General features: G+C 40.6%; 1 protein-coding gene across 1 annotated transcript; it reads left to right on the top strand.

The window, feature by feature from the left end:
- The first annotated feature begins 1,605 nt into the window (after positions 1-1,605).
- Positions 1,606-12,823, top strand: rubcnl (rubicon like autophagy enhancer). Its single transcript, XM_070838036.1, has 14 exons — positions 1,606-1,915; positions 2,692-2,789; positions 2,997-3,378; positions 3,849-3,894; positions 4,034-4,139; positions 4,285-4,421; positions 4,717-4,781; positions 5,933-5,972; positions 6,247-6,324; positions 6,794-6,914; positions 8,612-8,673; positions 8,974-9,127; positions 10,678-10,768; positions 12,616-12,823. Exons 1-14 carry the CDS (start codon positions 1,711-1,713, stop codon positions 12,726-12,728), a joined length of 1,698 nt encoding a protein of 565 aa, XP_070694137.1. The 5' UTR covers positions 1,606-1,710; the 3' UTR covers positions 12,729-12,823.
- The last annotated feature ends 7,118 nt before the right edge of the window (positions 12,824-19,941 follow it).

The raw sequence follows: 19,941 nt of genomic DNA, 5'->3' as shown, positions 1-19,941 counted from the left end.
AAGCTTGAGACTTTGACTTTCAAGGGCCTTTAAGTTGTTTTATGATCCCGTTATGAATGACCAACGTGGAACCGCAGGAGACGCTCATAAAACTTCCTGCACGTCTCCAGATAGGAAGAAAGATGACAAGCGAATTCTAAAAGAGAAAAATCTCACCAAGTTGACATGTTGTTGTTGCCGTTGACCAGCTGCCTGAAGATAAAAGCATTTGGGGAATTTTGTATCCTTTGAGTCAGTGACTCTGAACTCACTGCCATGGCCGGTTGCTGTTTTCTCATCACTCAGACAACATCAAAGCTGCTGTCACTGGGAAACTTCTCTGCTCCGGTGTACAGATGGGAAGCTGCAGGGGCATGTCCTCCTCTGTCCAGAGCCCCAGATATATCACATGGTGTGTGGAGTCACCAGCACCTGTAGCTACAGCTCTGACAGCAGCAGGTAAGATCCACCACACTACTTTGTAGTCTCAAGAATCCCAAAAGGTGCTTCAGTTACTTGAGAAACATCAGGCGTTACATACCTGCTCTGCACAGGGGAAAAACTGATCAAAGAGGATTTACATTAAAAGCCTTCCAGCAGATCAAATGACAAAATGTCCCCTGTTCCTGGTAGGCTTTTAATTTGAATTAACTGGAAGTGTCATCTGTCATCAATCATTTGTCTGCACCCTCTCCCTTTCTGTTGTTTCCTCTCAGTTCTGCTTCTGACTGTTTCTGGTTCAAACATTAGACCAGCTTGATAAATCTAGGTAGAATAAGCCCAGGAAACTCCCTCTCAGTGACAGTTGATGTGAGCATACAAACTTTCTCTCTATAAACCACTCCAGAGGAACGACCTCATCTAAGCCATCGGCCAGCTGCTTCAAGATCAATCCCACTTCTCCTTCTGACGCCACCAGAAATCAGTGGAGGACAAACAAACACAGCAGTTCCCCCCCAAAGCCAACAGTCACTGTTCACAAAGGGGACACGCGATGAAGCTTTCACACACTCCCATCACTCTCAGCTGAACCCACGTTGCAGCTCTGCTTTGCGTGCTGATGAGGATGACGAGGATGATGATGGTGAAAAAGGACGAAAAGAGAACTTCAGACTTCTTGAAGTTGACGGCCGGAACAAAAAGGAGCCGCATCCAGAGGATGAAAGCTTCTTCCTTCCCAGGAGCAGTCCGGTCATCTCCAGAAGCTTCAGGCCTCTCTCCTGGCATGGAGGGGACACCAACAAGTCTGCTCTATCAGGGTAACTACAAACAAGACAGTTACTCAGGAAACATTACAGTATATCATTTCACTTCATGTCAGACATTTCATTGCACTTCCTGTATCCCCCAAAAACAAAGTCAGGAAAAAACCAAAAACTCAAGAGGCCAAATTATTAGCAGAGGCATGGTCAAAGACTTAATTGTCATTAATTGTCTCAGCCCTCATATTAATGTTTAATTTCATCCTTTTTTTGGTGATCTTTACTTTAAAAAAGATATAGTGGTAATAGTAAAGTAGTAATAGTTAAAGAAAAGATTTGTTTTGGTTGTCTGAAAGGGCATTTCTGTCACAGAAACATCATGTTTTATAATCATCTCTCTTTAGATTTGTCGAGCTGTATATTATGATTTTTTTTAACACTAAAGTGAAACCTAACTTCTTCTTCGAGCTTGGACTCGTCTTCTCGCTCCCTGTCTCTGGACCAACGTGGGTGCCTGAGAGTCAAGAGTATGGAGGATCTGGAATCTAAATCAAGCTCCTGTCGCCACTCAGCTAAGCTCCAGGAGGACAAGAACCTGCACTGCATCTCTGCCTCATCAAGCCTGAGCCGTCCTCTAAGCTCTGGGCTTGACCTTCCCCTCATTGGGCAGCAGGGATTGCCTGAGGAGCACGGGGGGCGGGGCCTAACCAGCTGTGATGCCCCTCCCTCATCAGGTAGGTTTAATTATTGCTGTTGTTTTGAATATGCTTACAGTGACTGTGTACACATGCACAGAGTACACCTGCTATCTCCCAAACCTTCACTGCTTCTTTATGAGTAAAGTGTAAGGTAAAGTAAAGTGCGTTGAACTCACACACTTCATGTTAAGTCTGTATTTGTTAGGAGAGGACAGTCATCACTTGCACTCCCAAGATACACTGACCTGTGAAAAATATTGTATATACATCAATATACAGAGTCTACAGTCATTCTGACTGAGTCTGTACTAAATCCTAACATAAGAATGCAAACCTGCTTACGTTGACATTGCTAGCATGGTAAAACTAACCAATTAGCATGGTGACATCTTTAGTTAGTTAGTTCTGCAGGTATTTGGTCATAAGCCTATTGGATACATTTATATGTTGACCTGAGAGTGACACTAGATGAAAAGTCAGAGGACCAACAAAGATAAGATAAGATAATATAGGATAAGATAAGATAATATAGGATAAGATAAGATAATATAGGATAAGATAGGATAAGATAATATAGGATAAGATAAGATAATATAGGATAAGATAAGATAAGATAATATATTACTTCATTAGTCCAACAATGGGGAAATTTACAAGTTATTTCAGTTCATCCACAGGGGAACATGAGAGTCTCAACCACATTTCATAGAGATTTACTGTGAAATCTTGGTACTTGTTGAGATATTTTAGTCTGGACTAAAGTGGCGGAGTGTGTGTGTGTGTGTGTGTGTGTGTGTGTGTGTGTTTGGCAGGTCGCTCTACCTCAGCACAAGGCAGCAAGGAGAGAAGGTGCAGTGGTGTTCCAGAACTCTCTGCAGACATCTTTAAGACCAGTTGTGATCTGGAAAAGGTGCGTTACCTAATTTTAGTAGAGTTCCCAGAACAGTACAGTCACAGTTTTACTTTTAGTAGCTTAAAGACATAAAAATGTAAAATCTGAGTAACGTGATACGAAGATCTGTGTTTGCTCAGATTACAAGACAGATATAAATAAATACCATATAAATAAGAAATGAAAACAAGCTGTTTCTGTCTGTGTGGCTGACTATGTGTGCAGGAAAATGCTCATTTCATTGTGGTGGACATGGTGCTGGAGGTGCTGGAAGGTGTAAAATGGACTCTGAGCTGTAATCGATGGACCTCCATGATGTGCACACAGCAACGCACACACTGTGAGCTGTGTGCACTCAGTGTGACGGCAGAGGACCTTCCACCGCATGAACACAAACAGAAACGTAAAGCATGCAAATGCACACACACCTGCAACGCTGCTGATCCTGAACGAGACGATGACGTGAAGTCCTCACACAGAAGCACATGCTCCTCTTATGTAAACACACACCAGCACACACAGCATGAGGAAGAGGAGGAGACGGGGAATCGTGAAGCTGAACAACCAAAGACTTTCTCTGTCCTCTCCACTGATAGTGGATTTGAAGGTACATTTAGATATAATAGAATATAATAGAGTGATGGCAGTAAAATCAAGTATTTTATGTGTTAATGTATTTGTTTAGGTTAAAAACACTTCCTGGTTTTGACATCTAACTCCTCCAATATTTTAATTTCCACTCAGGATGGGGGAGTGTGTCTCTTGTACTTGTTCTATATTCCAAGGAAAATATTTGTCCCAAGTACTGGGCAAAGTTATCATCGTTGATGTAAGGGGAACATGAATGTCTGTACAAAATTTCATGGCAATTCACCCAATAATTGTTGGGATATTTCAGTCTGGACCTAAGTGGTGAACCGAGCAACATTGTCATTGCTAAAAATAATAATATAACAAATAATTTTCTTCAACTGTTACCACAGACTCAATATGTTTTGAGCAGCAAGGAGAAGCAATTACTTTCATCAAGGGTACCTGCATTACATCTGAATATCATATTGTATGTTTTAATATCAGACTGCGGCGCAGACGCTACGCTGACACCCAGGGATTCTCTCAGAAAGTAAGAAAAGCACAAACAAACCAGCGCACACGTGACTTTCAGTGAATGTTTAAACACACTGTATATATGTGTGTCCAAATATCTGCACTGGTTTTGAGTTGGTGATACCTGAGTCAGTCTGTGGTGTCCCATAATGCAGTGTAGAGTGGCTAGCCCAGGAGCTGGTGCTGGAGTTCAGGAGGAGCTGGCTTCCTTCCCATGAGCCTCTACGTGGACGGCAAAGCCTCCGCAGCTCACTGCAAGAGGTGAGAGCATGTACGGCAACCAGATGAATAAGAGTTGAAATGGTGCCCACTTTGTTGCTAGACAAAAGACCCTTTGTCTCTGGCACCTTCAGTATCTAGAACTGAAACTTGCATAAACTTTCCCTCGACTCTCTTGTTCTGCTAGTTGCCAGGCACCGGATGCATGGAGGTGAGCAGCAGCAGCCTGACAGAGGAGATCAGACTGAGGACCAGGATGAGAGGATCACTGAGCTGGGCACCACCACGCTTCCAGATCATCTTCACCGTTCACCCAACCCACAGGTCTTCATCATATCTGACAAGCCTCAAACAGTGATAGATAGATAGATAGATAGATAGATAGATAGATAGATAGATAGATAGATAGATAGATAGATAGATAGACAGGTAGATAGATAGATAGATAGATAGATAGATAGATAGATAGATAGATAGATAGATAGATAGATAGATAGACAGGTAGATAGATAGATAGATAGATAGATAGATAGATAGATAGATAGATAGATAGATAGATAGATAGATAGATAGATAGATTGATTGATTCTCATTTGACTGTTTATATTTCCCCCTCCAGACGCAGTGAAGTAGTGGCTTTGCAACACTTCCTGTGTGCAGGCTGTGGGACAAAGGTGGAGCCCAGTGAGTATTGGATTATAAAAATGACTAGCACTGTCAGAATAGTCTGGTGGCACTGTGTATACTAAAGGTCAGGGTGTGGTTATAAATGATGAGTCTACAGGAGGCCGCTTCATTAAGAGAGAAGAGACAGCCAGAGTGCCTCCAACTTGTTAATGAATCACTCAGTCAATCCTTAAAGGTGACATGTTCTGCTCATTTTTGGAGTTCATACCTTAATTTGTGAGGTTTGCTTGTCCCTTCAAATCTTATTACTAGAGCAAGCAGTAGCCACATAGCAACAATGGCCACGAGGTGGATTTAGGCTTTGAGTGGACAGTACCTTCAGCCTGGGGGGCTGATCAACAGATCAACAGATCCCTGCATGTGATATAACACGCTGGACCAAATCTAAAACAGAGCGTTTTTACAGATTCACTAAACGATGAGCAGGAGAAAGAGAGTGTGGATCTCATAGTTTGAATGTCTCTTGAGACACCAGAGATTAAAAAGTGCATTCTGCATAATACGAGGCCTTGAAATAAGATCAAGTGAAAGCACTAAAATTGCTGGATGTTGACCAAGAGGAGTCATTTAAAGAAGTGACTTATAGAAAATCATGTCTTTTTGCTATACATTCTCTACTCAGCTGTACCTATTGGAAGTCAAGGTCAGAGCACATAAAATCATTTAAAATCAGTGGAGTGAAGCCCATGCTGGATAGGTTCACCAAGAGAGATACTACAAGTGAAGATAGCCAAGTGTGCTGTCTACTAATGTACCCTTGAAAAGAAAAGGTAAGTCTGGTGAAAATGAGCGCAGTCTATGTATTTCTCACGTGTCTGTGTGCTTGAGTTATTTTTGATAATACCACTGATGGGGGCGCTGAAGAGTCAGTCAGACAGTTTTGAATCCTACACACAGGTGCTTTACTTGAAGTACGTTAGATAGTTTAAAAAGAAAAATGCCCAGTTTTCTTTTGTTTACACCCTTTTACTTTTTCAGTGGTGAAACCGTCCACATATTACAGCAAACATTGAATTATCTCACAATGTTTGTGAGAACTGAAATGGTGCGTACATAAAGAGGCGTCAGACGGTCTTTAACGTCTTCACACCGATGTATGAGCTGATAAAAAAACATGTCTGAAGTTGTGCCTGTTTCTCTGCCACCAGAGTACACAAAAAAACTGCGGTATTGTGAATACCTGGGCAGGTACGTAGAATATTTGTTGTTGACCGTATGTTAAAGAGTGTGCTGCCATGCTAGCTGCAGGAAAAGTCAGTAGGGTTCATCCTCTGGGAACCAAGAATATATGTGCAAAATGTCGTTGTATTTCAATCATAGATGCTGAGATGTCTGACAAATACAGTATTATTGTGATGAAGATTTAGGATTCACAGAACTCAGTTGCGTTTTTTTTGTATTGTACATTGCTTAAGCCAATGATTTGACTTTGATTATCAGCTTGTTCTAATTCTTTTGGCAGGTATTTCTGTGACTGCTGCCACAGTGGCTCTGATGCTGTGATTCCTGGTCGTGTTCTGTCCTGCTGGGACTTTGGCAGGTAATAAAAACAGTAATAGCATTCCTTCTGTTACTGGTATTAAAGCAAATAGGTATGTGACCAATACTAGTATCCATAATGTCACTGCAAGTGCCAATATTATTATTAATATGAAAACAGTAAGAAACATGGTCATACAGCTGCTATGACTGAAAGCAGTGTGCCTGTTATGTTGTGTGTTGTTATGACAGCTATGAATAAGATAAAAAATGTGTAAGAAGTAAGATGTCGACCTTAAAACCACCAACAACAATAGTCATACATTAAGAGAGATCTTAAAGCAGTTTGAAGTAACAACTGTACAACATTTCTTTATAAATGAATTAAGATGGTACTAGTTTCATGCCACCCATGAGCAAGGCCGATACAGATAATGATGCCATTAATATTAAATTCAAGGACAAATGTTAACACTGCTGCTGCTATCAGTTCTCCTCCTGATCACATCATGATAACTTGAACGTTGCAGGTATCCTGTTAGTGATTTCTCTAAACAGTTGCTGGACTCGATGTGGAATCAGCCTCTGTTTGACCTGAGCTGTGTTGGTAAGACACTCTACAGCAGAGTGAAAGAGCTGGACAAGTTCAGGGTGAGCTAAAAGCTGAATTCTTCTGCTTCATTTACTTCTTATTCCTCTTGTGCTTTAAGTATTGTACTTGAGTACAAATTTGATGTACTTGCACTGTACTTCTACCCCACTACATGTCAGAGGGAAGTATTATACATTTTACTGCTCAGCATTTATGTGACAGGTCTAATTAGTGGTTATTTTAGTTTTCATATGACTATTTTACATTAAGAACATACAATAATACAGCCCGTTACAGATTAAACCAGTGAGCCCTGGTGTTTGTGACCTCTTATAAAAAAAACAGTGTGCAGTCTCCTCATTGTGCCTCAGAGGTTATAGATTATAGTCAGTTTCACCAAAGAGACATTTGTCCTCTAAACTTCTCACATGGTTTCACCTTAATGAAGTGATGTAAAATATACAGTACTAAGTAAGAATGCTTTCAAAAATATAAAATGTAACTGTTCATTTTTAGCGATTTACAAATTGCAAAGTGAGAGAACAGCAGAAAAATCTAAATCAGATCAATATTTGGTGTGACCACGCTTTGCCTTCAAAACAGCATCAGTTCTTCTAGATATACTTGCACAAAGTCAGGGATTTTGTAGAATCATAGTCACCTGTATGATTAACCAGTTATACCACACAGGTGCTAATGATCATCAGTTTCATATGTAGGTTGAAACACAGTCATTAAGTGAAACAGAAACAGCTGTAGGAGGCTTAAACCTAGGTGAGGAACAGCCAACCTCTGCTACCAAGGTGACAGTTTCATGTCACAGGTCATCAAGTTCAGACTGAGCACAGCAACAAGACACAAAGTAGTTCTACTGCATCAGCAAAGTCCCAGGCAAACATTTCAAAGCAGACTGGGGTTTCAAGATGTGCTCCTCAAGCTCTTTTGAAGAAGCACAAAGAAACAGGCGACGCTGAGGTCCCAAGACGCATGATTACCCATCATGCAGTGCCATCAGGGAGGCGTCTGATTGGCCCTAAATGTATTCTGCAGCAGGACAATGAGCCCAAACATACAGCCAGTGTCATTAGGAACTATCTTCAGCATTTAGAACAACAAGGAGTCCTGGAAGTGATGGTGTGGCCCCCACAGAGCCCTGATCTCAACATTGAGTCTGTCTGGGATCACATGAAGAGACAGAAAGATCTGAGGCAGCCGACATCCTCAGAAGATCTGTGGTTAGTTCTCCAAGATGTTTGGAACAACCTGCCTGCTGAGTTCCTTCAGAAACTGTGTGCAAGTGTACCTGAAGAACTGGTGCTGTTCTGAAGACAAGGGGAGGTCACACCTAATATTGATTTGATCTAGATTTTTCTTCTGTTCACTCACGTTGCATTGCACTCAGAAATAAACAATTAAATAAATATATTTTTACTTTACAGCATTTCTTCACACCTGCCTAAAACCTTTAGACAGTACTGTATGTCAGTACATCTATCTAACATTCTGCACATTTACATAAGTAGGACTTTGAATATAGGACTTTTGCTTATAAAGGAGTATTTAACTACTTAAGGAGTACTTCTTCCATCACTGACAGAAAGACAGTAAAATATTAATTATTTTACTTTTAAGCAGGTCCAACACAGACAACATAGCAGATGAGATTCATTTCAACTTTATTTTGTTATTTCTATTTGATTTTCCTTTGTTTCTTCTGTCCATCTTTATTTCCTTCCTGGCCTCCTCCTTCTTCCAGGAGCTCCAGGAGCAGCTGCTGGGGATCAAGAAGCTGCTGGAGGCCTGCAGATTATCTGGAAGGTAGACACAACATTTATTACACACACAGTTTAATGTACAATCATTGGATTAAATAGATACTGTTACTGTATATACTGTTTAATGTTGTAATATATATACATACATATATATATATACAGATGGCATCACAATAATAAAATAAGCTATCAACACATACACCCTCTACATACAACACCTGCTGTATCTGCTGGTTTGAAATGCAACAGTATTTGCAGAAGTTGTTGCAAAATTGCAACCAAAAGCCCACACACGCGATCTTTGTTATGGGGATGTCGGTGATTGTGCGTGCTTCTGACCCAGGGTGATTGCTGAGTTTGACCAGCTTCCCGCTCATGTGCTGGAGCAGCCACACCTCTTCTCCATGGATGACCTGTTGAAGGTGAAGAGGGGTCAGCTCGTGGTGCAGGCCAGAGCAGTGCTGCACTCCGCTCTCAGCCATGTCGAAAACTGCCAGGTCAGTCTGAAGTGTGAAGTTACTTTCGGCACAATTTATACAGTATGACTGAAATGTGAATTACTGTGCCATGCACATCACCATGCCTGGCCTTCATGGCCTTACAAGACATCATATATTCAGGCCTTTCAGAAGCATATCCTCAGACCCTCAGTGAGTAGAAATGACAATTGGGTTAATCATACACACATAGAAATTCATCTGAACTCTGGACTATTTCAGGGTTTAATCAAGTCATTTTATTTTATTTTATTTATGTATACACTTTGGAGTAAGAACACTGTAACTTTGGAATTCAGTCTTCTGAAGCCTCTTATCAATTTGAGATAAACTTTTGAATTGTCAACGTAAAAGTCCCTTAAGACAAACTGCTTTGCCTCCATACTATGTCCTCCTGACCCTGCAGGGCAGCTCTTTTCAAGTTGTATATGGCAACAGCTGGAGAGGCTGCTTCCAAACACACATACAGTCATGCAGTACCCTGTAATCTTTTTTGCAGAAACATCGTCTTTGAACCAGAAGAAACATAAGTAATCACGGTGTTCCTCGCAAACGTTAAAGCAGTAGAACTGTCTGCTGCCACCGCAGCGAGTAAGGACTCCCAGGAGGTTGTTATTTAGACTGAGCCCACTTAACATTAAGTTAAGGGAAATTCAATCATGCTTGGCGCTGGAGTCAAACACTGCCCATATCTGGCCTGGTTTGACCAGGACGGTAAACTCCACGTAATGTAGGTAAAGTCTGGCAATCTACAGAGTGGGGATTTCTGATTTGTCATCTGGCAGCATGTCATATACGATTAAGGAGTGGAACTAGAAAGTGCAATTTCTGGAGAAATTGCAGTGTGAATGCTCTCTGCTGCCGCCGCCATGCTGCTCCGCTCCTGTCATGCTGAAATCCTGCACTAATGTTGCCCTGCTCCTTTCACGCTGCTCTGCTGCCATCTGGTGGTTCAAACGTCACTAATGAGCTGCTGCTCCTGTCATGCTCCCTTACTGATGGTGGCAGCCATGCTCACACTGTTTTCATTGGGATGACACACCTATGAAAATGCAGGTTTTACTGAAAACGGTACATGTCACAGCCATAAAGTGCAGACCAGTGGAGATAAGAGAGCCTCCTGAACATGTAGATGTAATCTAAGGTCTCTATCTGGTGAAACGAGCGCTTGCTAGCAGGTAAGAGAAGTGTTTCTCTCTCCCTCCCTCCTCTGTCATTTTAACATGGCAGTCAATGAGGCGTTCGGTAGGTGCTCCCGTCGCTCCGAGGCTCGTACAATGCACTGCGTGTGTTTCTGTGTGTTGTGAGTCACATGACTGCGTCCGCAAGGACTTAACCTACATTTTGAATGAATGAATTGTGACTGTGGGTGAAACGGTTCGGCCAAACCAGCAAGTTAAAGACAAAAGTTTCATGAGATTTTTCCGCCTCTCTCCGCTTTAGCGATGCGTCAAGAATCAGATGTGCATATTTTGTTTTGGAGGAGGAACACTTCAGTTTGTCACCACCATCTCTAATGCTGACAATTATTTCTGACTTCTTTCTCACAGCTGTGTCTGGCCCGAGGTTTCATCTGTGAGTTCTGTCGAGAGAAAGACATCATTTTTCCTTTTCAGAGTCTAATATGTCAGCGCTGTCCAGGTAAGCACTGAAAAATGACTTAAAATAAATGACTGATGATGATACTAATAGAGAGAAATGGGTAGCAATCACATCAAATGAAAACAGATAAACCTCTTTCTGACAGGACTTAAATCTCTAAAGTAAAACAAATTCAACACAACTCCAAGTAAATGCTAATGTTGCTCTGTGTCCACTGGATGTGTAAATAGGCAACCATGAAAGGATTTATTTTATTTTTTTTACATATTTTGGGTTCCAACTGGTCCAGTAGATCGCCTCAGCCAGCAACCATGAAACAGGCTGTGAACAGGCTACAATGCTAACAGAAAAGAGAGCAGAGTGATGTTAGAGCATAATGCTGTTGTGTTATCCTTTGGGGCAACCATGCATTTCAATGTACGTCCACCAAAGTGCTTCTTTTTTGCCAATGACTAACTGTGACAACATTATGGAAATGATCAATACAGGGACTGACCACCTGTAGGACCATTTTTGTTTAATTAGAAACCGCTTATATGCTACGGCTCGTCAGCCGCTGCCATTTTTTACTGATATTAGTCATGCTATTATTATTCATATACTAACTATTGTCATATTCCTACGGTCGATACTATAGTTGCTCTTAGTATTTTAGTTGCTGTTTGTTTTGTCTCTGTCTCTGAACCTGGGTCTGTTCCAGGTTTCTTCCTGTTAAAGGGGAGTTTTTCCTTCACTGTTTCCTAATATAATATATGATGCTGCTCATGTGGGGATTCTTGAATCCTTAATGTTGAATTCCTGAATCGTTTGGTATCTTAATTAAAGAGTTTGGTCTAGGCCTTTATGGAAAGCGTCTTGAGATAATGCTGTTATGAATTGGTGCTTTAAAGATTGATTGATTGATTGATTGATTATATCCCTCGCTTTAAAGCCATCAGACTCCATTAACAAAAAACAATGATTTTATGTCACAGAACATAGGAGTTGCTGGTCTACCGCTGTCTTGATTGGTTAGTTTGTTTTTGTTATTGGGTGACTTTGGTGTTTTAAAGAATTAGAATTAGAATCAGGGTAGAGAAACACATGTGTCACTTCTGGCTCCATAATCAAGATGGCTTCGTCCATAAAAGCAAGATGGCGAATTTGAAAATGTCAAACTAGAGGTTTCAAAACAGCAGTGCACAAACCCCTGGCACCATAAGATCATGATGGCCCTGTTCTTTTCTTATATACAGTCCATGGGCAACTTCTGTGTTCTTGAGTTTGGTGGCTATCTCCGTAGGGATCTGTTCCATAATGTTGTCAGACACTTTGAATAACAATCTGTGCCAAACTGTGAAGGAAACAAGCACTTTCAGTGGATTATGTTGCTGCCATTGTACCCTGTTTTGAGGCTTCCTACAGCCTACAGAAAGATTTTGTACCTACCTGTCATTTTTAACCAAAAATATATAAAGAATAAAGCCCAGGTTTAAAATTACTGAATCAAAATACATAATACTCATTTTGCAATCAACAATTGAAGAATTAATACTTAATTTCCTGCCATTGCTTTTGTTTTCTTGAGCAGTGAATTGTCAAATTGGAAGCAAAGTAGTCTGACTTAAAAATACTGTATATCCTGAAGTTCATCCAAAGCTTCAGCAGTCTGAGTTACAGAAATCAAGTTAGACTTTTTTCTGTACATTAATCTTTTACTTCGAGAGCAGCAGGACACTAATGGGTGATTCAGCCAAATACACTTTATACTCTGACATCACTCTGCTTTCTTTTCTGTTACACCCACAGTGTTGGTAAAAAAAAGAGGAAAGCAGGGACACAACCATTGCAGTTACAAAAATAGTGCTGAATGATCAACTCTATTAATATTGCTTCTCCTTTTACAGTGTGCAGGGCCTGCTTTCACAAACACTGTTTTGTGGAAAAGAAGTGTCCAAAATGTGCACGTATCCAATCACGGAACAAACGTCCAGATGGATCCATGAAATGTGACAGCTGAATAGTTTCACATGAAGCACTGTTGTACATGAAATGTAAATTAATGTCTATGCCAAAATAATATCGCCTTTATTAAAATCAGGGAATACAAACTCACACTGTTGAATGTTTGAATCCTTTTCAAATGTTTTCTGTGGATATTAAATGGGTATTATGACATTGATTTTCTACCTCAAGCCACAATATACTGCCAGTATTTCTTTTTGCATTGATAATACGGGCTGGTGTTTCTCAGTGTGAGCACAAGTGGTGGACACATGCAATGTGTAAGATCAAGCCACAATTTTTGTTTAAAACATTCATAATGCAGGATGACCACCGCTTCACATGGCTCAATCTTTGCTAAGGTCAAACAGAGTTGTACGCCCCTATCTAGCATGCTAGCACTAGAACCATCAACAATGCAGTACATCCTACAACGCCGGGGATGATGTTCATCCTTCCCCAGATATGGCCTGGCATCAGAGCATGATGGATGACATGCTTGGCACACTGGTGGTTTGCACAGTAGGGTTGTTCCTTTTACGGGATGGCTCATGGTCAGATCCAGAGTCGGATTCACCGGACCAAGACACATCACTGAGTCCTGATATTTCCTCCGATCCATTTTCTCCTAACCGACCAGGCCTGTGGCGATGAAACTTCTTATTAGCAAATCTGGGGAACAATCTGATTCTGACGTGTTTTTTGAATAGTGTGTGTAAGAATGGGGGAATGTGAGGCATTACTGTAAAGTGTTTTGAGCCGTTTGTCTGACTGGCTATATAAAGTATATGGCTATATAAATGCAGTCTATTTATGCATTAGGAGTAATGGAGGTCAAAATGACCTCATGGTGGTTCTAGGTAAAAACACTTCTCTCTTTTATTCCAGAATCCCCAAAACAGATAAGATGATGTGGGAGATGTGTGATGTGTGACTCGGAGACATAGGGTTTTTATGCAAACAGAGTTACGTGCATTTTAATAGGCAAGAGAGGCCAAAATGACCTCATGGCGGTTCTAGTGCTAGTCCAGTAAATATTGACATGGTCTCACTTGCGGACTCTTCTGAGACAGACCTTGCCCACAATCACCCTGCCCTGGTCAAGACGCTAGGCACGTGGAGCGTTGTGGGGTCCACTTCATTGTGTGCAAACCATGTGTGCTTGTGGTATGTCTCGAGCAAGCAGGATCGGGATCGCTGCAGTGGTGTCCATCAACTTATCACGCCCTGGGGCCAACAAGACAAGAGAAGAGAAACCCACTTGCACGACTCAAAGTAACAAATAAACACTTGAGTTAAAGGCAAGGCAAAAATAAGAACAATGGCAAAAACACTAAGGCTAATCAACACTAGGTGACTCCGTGAATAAACAGGAGCGAAAAAGGCAAAACAAAATACAAAACTCTAAGAACTGAAAGTCTCAGGCCAAAAGCCAATCAAAAACTAGAACACGCTACAAAGTATTCAACGGAAAGGTCTAAACTATTAACAAAGTGAACAACAAAAGATGCAAGACAGAGCTTGAAACAAAGTGAACAACAGAAATCCAAACCTCAAGATCAGAACACTGACAATGAAATCCAAGAGAAAGTGAACGCTGGTTGACATGACGAACTGGCACAGGACAAAGGGAGACGCAGACAATAAATACACAAGGTAATGGGGAACAGGTGGAAACAATCAGGGAGGGGCTGGACAATCACAGAAGCAGGACACAGGAGGGCAGGAAGTAAACACATCTGAAACAAGAGGGAAACAGGGTTACTTCAAAATAAAACCAGAAATGACAGGACAACATGAGACGAGACAAAAACTGTAAACTTAACCAAATACAGGATCATGACACAACTGTTTCAATCAATCAATCAATCAATCAATCAATCAACTGTTTCAATCAATTAATCAATCAATCAATCAACCAATCAATCAATCAATCAATCAATCAATCAATCACACAATCAGCCAATCTTTATTTATATATTCCCAATTCATAATAAATGTTATCTGAAGACGCTTTCCAGAAAGTGCAGGTCTGGACCAAACTCTTTAATTAAGAGAGAGACAACAATTCAAGAATTCAAAATTAAGGATTCAAGAATCCCCACATGAGCAAGCATCTGGTATTAGACCATAGTGGCAGGAAAAACTCCCCTTTAACGGGAAGAAACCTCAAACAGAACCAGGCTCAGAGAGGGGAGACGTTCTGTCGGGGTCCATGTTGGGTGGAGGTTAGAGAGAGAGAGAGAGAGAGAGAGAGAGACAAAACAAACAGCAACCAAAATACTAACAGCAGCTATAGTACTGACAATAGGAAGATGACTAATAATTAGCAATATGGTAATAGTTAATATATGGATTATAATAATACGACCTATATTGGTAAAGTGGTGGCAGCTGATGATCCGCAGCAGTGATTCATGAAGCCAGAGAACCACAGCAGGAGAACCAGGTCCAGGATCCACAGGAACCAGAGAACCACAGCAGGAGAACCAGGACCAGGATCCACAGGAACCAGAGAACCACAGCAGGAGAACCAGGACCAGGATCCACAGGAACCTGAGAGATGAGAAAAGCACAGAAAGGCTTCGGGGAAGATACCAAGTTAGTTAAAAACATTAAAACGACATGAGGCGTAAGGATGGAGAGGAAGAGGAGGAGAGCCCAGTGCATCATGGGAGTCCTCCGGCAGTCTAGGCCTAAATCAGCATAACTAGGGGCTGGTCCAAGGCCTGAGCCAGCCCTGAACTATAAGTTTCATCACAAAGGAAGGTTTTGAGCCTACTCTTAAATGTAGAGAGGGTGTCTGCCCCCTGAACCTAAACTGGAAGGAGGTTCCACAGGAGAGGAGCCTGATAGTTGAAAGCTCTGGCTCCATCATTACTTTAGAGGACTTTAGGAACCACCAGTAGGCCTGCACAGGAGAAATATGATCTCTTCTCTTAGTTCTCGTCAGAACAGGAGCAGCATCATTCTGGACCAGCTGGAGAGTCTTTAAGGACTTATTGAGGCAGCCTGATAATAAGAAGTTGCAATAGTCAAACCTAGAAGTGACAAATGCATGGACTCATTTCTGCATCATTCATAGATAAGATGGGCCTGATTTTAGTAATATTACGTAGATGGAAAAAGGCAGTCCTGGAAATATGTCTTATGTGGGAGTTAAAGGACAAGTCAAGACAAGTAATATCGGTCCAAGCACCAAACCTTGTGGAACTCCGTGTTTAACTTTAGTGTGGACAGAGGACTCATTGTACAAATTGAAACCAATCTGATAAATAAGACTTAAACTTTATATTTATATTTGCTATTTTTTGTCTTTTCTATTGCTTTGTTCTTTCACTGTCCCTGTTTATATTGTTGCTGCTGTAACAAGAAAATTTCCCCCTATGGGGGATAAAATAAAGAAGTCTAAAGTCTAAAGTCTAAAGTCTAAACCAGCTTAATGCAGCTCCTTTTATGCCAGTGAAGTGTTCCAGTCTCTGTAATAGGATGTGATGGCCAATGGTATCAAGTGCAGCACTCAGTAATTATCTAGCGTGCATCATTACCTCTTCCTCAGTAGGAGACACTGTGCTCATATCTGTCGACCTTTACATTGCTATTTGTCTGTGTTGGGTCTTTTCTGTTTTTTGCTATAGTTTTTTTGTAAAGGATTATCTGACTCAACCAGACAGGAATAATTCCTGTGAAGGAGAGTGTGAGATTGTTATTGACCATATTGCAGAAGCAGTTGCCCTAGTTTTGACCTATATTGTTCCGGTTACTATCATTACAGGTCTAAATACAAGAGTATTTGTAGTGGCTGTATCTCAGGCTCGTGCAATGCACTCTCACATTACAGCTGTCACGCTGCAGCTGTCACAACAAAGCAATCTGAGCTGAAAGCAGCCAGGGCTCTTTGTGTTCTCGTAGTTGTGGTTCTGAAATGTTTCTAGCGGTGTACAACTCCTTCAGTTCTTCAGCTGTGTCCTTTGTGCTTCAGGTGTTCTATTTGAACTTTAGAGAGGCAGTTAAACTAATTGTCAGCCTTCAGATCCTGCAGCCTGGCTCCTGTGAGACCAACACACTGTAGAGAGGCTAGGCTGTGGAGTGATTTACAAAATGGTAGTGAAGTTCCTTTCTTCTCTCTATATACAGTATTTGAATAGTATGACAAAACTGTGAGTTGCTCTACTAATTGTCAGTTTTATGTAAGGATTACATAAGGAATCCTGTAAGGACTAGCAAAGACGGCAGAAGAAGGAGGTGAGTGGTTTGTTTGGCTCCACCCTTTTCTTAGTATCTTATCCACTAGTATTTGATATTTTTGCCAACATAACCTAGCAAGTGTTCAACACTGCCCATGTCGACTGTCGAGAGAAGGAGAACCCTCCATTTGAAGCTGCTTGATCAAGCCAAATTTTGCATGCTGCTCCTTTGCTGTTGTCTGCCACCTAAGGATAGTCCGGCTATATCGACTCTTAAATGGTCAGTAACGGATATGATTTAGAAAGGATAGACTGCTTGGTAGGGGCAGGGGGGTGTTTATTTTTATCAAAGAGAAGTATAAATGCAGAGAAATACAAATGAACACCTCTCTTGAATGTCAATCTTTCACCAAAGATGAATTTTTAACAAAAATTGAAATCGAATTGAACTGAATCAAAATGTAAAAATTAAAGGACCTACAAAGATCACTAAAACACTAGAACCCTAGGGCCGCACGGTCGAACCTCTCTGTGCGTTTGCATGTTCTCCCCTTGCTTGTGTGGGTTTTCTCAAGCTTTCCCCCACAGTCTAAAGACATGCTTGTTAGGTTAATTGGTGACTCTAAAATCGGTGTGAGTGTGAATGGTTGTCTGTCTCTGTGTGTCAGCCCTGTAATTGTAGGTGAAACATATCAAACAAAAGAAGGCAATGTTACCATGGCTAAATCAGCCACTGTGGCTCAGGCATAGGTTCCTCCAAGCATAGTTTCAGTATGTGAATATGTATGAAAGAATAACGTCCTCCTGTATTAATAATGTGTGAGTGGGTGAACAAGGATGTCATTTAAAAGTGCTTTGAGTCATCAAAATGACTAGAAAGGCTCTTGTTTGATATGCATTTTTTATTTCTCCTTGCTGTTTGGGCTTATTGGACCCTGATAAGTATAAAACCTAAGCATCATCTTTTTACATGGTGTAGTTTTAGAGAAACATCATGTCCACATATGTGGACAATCGGTCTTAATTTCCAGAAAACACCTTTGTGCAAAACTCTTTATTTCCACCTTGAACATAGCAGTTTTTTTTTTCCTGACTGCTTTTGCATGTATTTATAACACATACAAAACATATTTTGAACATGTTTTGAAAATCACGGTGCAAAAAACAATATGAAATATCAACAGTTTTGCCCACATACATGTCCATACGGCCCCAGCTAAGCAGAATTAACTACTATGGTAATATAACCCAAAGTGTGATCTGTGGTCTTTAGAGGATACAAATACAGACCATTTAAATAATGAAATGCGCAAACTTATGAAAAACGAGATATGGCCCAGAAGAAAGCATTATCTTCTAAATTGCAATACTGATCATCTGTAAAAGTTTAAGAAATAAAGTTGCTTTGGAATTATGCAAAGCAAAAGCCTCACATTATATACAACTATATGCATTGTATGCAACACTGTGTCTCTTTGGAAACAACACGAACAATAAATCATACTGTCAAAAATGAAATAATGAAATGACAATACATTATACAGCTATTACAGATAATGCCACCATGGAACATGAATTTAACATGTACATAACATATATAAGCAACTCTGTCATACTTAACTATTTAGATTTTGACCAAAACACTCAATTTGCAGTGTCTGTAAAGTGTCACTGGATGGGGTAATGTTATGGGGGCGGTGTTTCTTGACCAGAATAAGGCATTTGACACTGTCAACCATGGCATTCTCCAAGTTTTCTACTGAGATAGAGGCTGAACATGGCACACCTGAGGATGTTTTTGAAAATTTTCAATTTTGGCTGTCTGTCTCTGTGTAAATACATTACCCAGTTGACAGCTGAGTCCATTTGAAAAACCCTGCAGTCATGGGTCAAAGGTTGTTTTCTTACACAGGAAATGTGTGCTGTATCAAAATAAATACATTTATATGTTTGTTAAGTAAAGTGGACAACTGCTCATCGACTGCTGGACTCTTGTTAGATTGTTTGCTCGCTTACACTTCTTGTTTATTTCAGTGAACTTTGTAAAGCACTGTGAGACACTCTGTTGTGATATTGGGCTATACAAAATAAATTGAATTGAATTGAATTGAATTGAACTGCTTTATCTGCATTTAACCGTCATTCATGAAATACTCCGCTGACTTGCCAGAAGATGGAGGTGTTGACTCATTTTTTTTCATGATAGAAATCAAGTGAAGCAGTAAAGCTGACAAGGATGAGTCAGTGGAAGCCTTTGACTTAAAAGTTACTATTTAGAAATGTTTGTTTTTTCATATTCCAATTAGATTAAACTGCCTGTTCAGGAATTTCTCTTCTATTTTACATGAAAGCAGAAATGAGAACCTTTTCTGTAAATAATGATCACAGCTGCTGCTTCAGCGATCCTCTCTGCCACTAGAGGTCTCTGTTTCCCTCCCTGCACACTTCACACCACACTTTTCATATCCACTCATTTGTTTATTTGCAGGCCTGTTTTCTCCGTCAGTCCTGGGACAGAGTGTCTTCTGTCTGACTGTGTCATCTGGACTTTGAAGCACACATGCCCCACTCTGCTGAGCGTTTACCTCAAGTCTGAACAAGCTGAAAGAGAGCAGCAGCTCCATGTTTAGATACATTTCATCAGGTTTTCGCAGGAATTTAGCCAGTTTTGCCCTTTGGACAGGGACAGGTACTACATAAATGACTAAACCGGACATTTTGTGCGTATGTGTAAATATGGTTACCAGCAGAGCACCATGTTTGTGCCATAAGTTGTCTTAAAATATTTCTTCTAGCAGAAAAGCAGAAAAAAATTGGTATATGTGGTTCACACTGTGTTGATTTGTCATACTGCTGAAGTACATGCATACGTATGTTTTTCTTTCCATATATAGTAGATTCATTTCATGAGTTATATTTAATTCTACTTTTTATTAAAAGCCAAATTGAGAAATTCTGGAAATGCAATCGTAACTCTTAGTGGAGCAAAGTTCCAGATTGATTAACAGAAAAGATGCAATTGGAGGAGTTTTACAATACAAT

The sequence above is a fragment of the Pempheris klunzingeri genome, chromosome 10 (genome assembly GCF_042242105.1).
Source record: "Pempheris klunzingeri isolate RE-2024b chromosome 10, fPemKlu1.hap1, whole genome shotgun sequence".
Lineage (NCBI taxonomy): Eukaryota > Metazoa > Chordata > Actinopteri > Acropomatiformes > Pempheridae > Pempheris > Pempheris klunzingeri.
The sequence above is the reverse complement of the archived record's forward strand: the minus strand, read 5'-3'. Positions and strand labels throughout refer to the sequence as shown.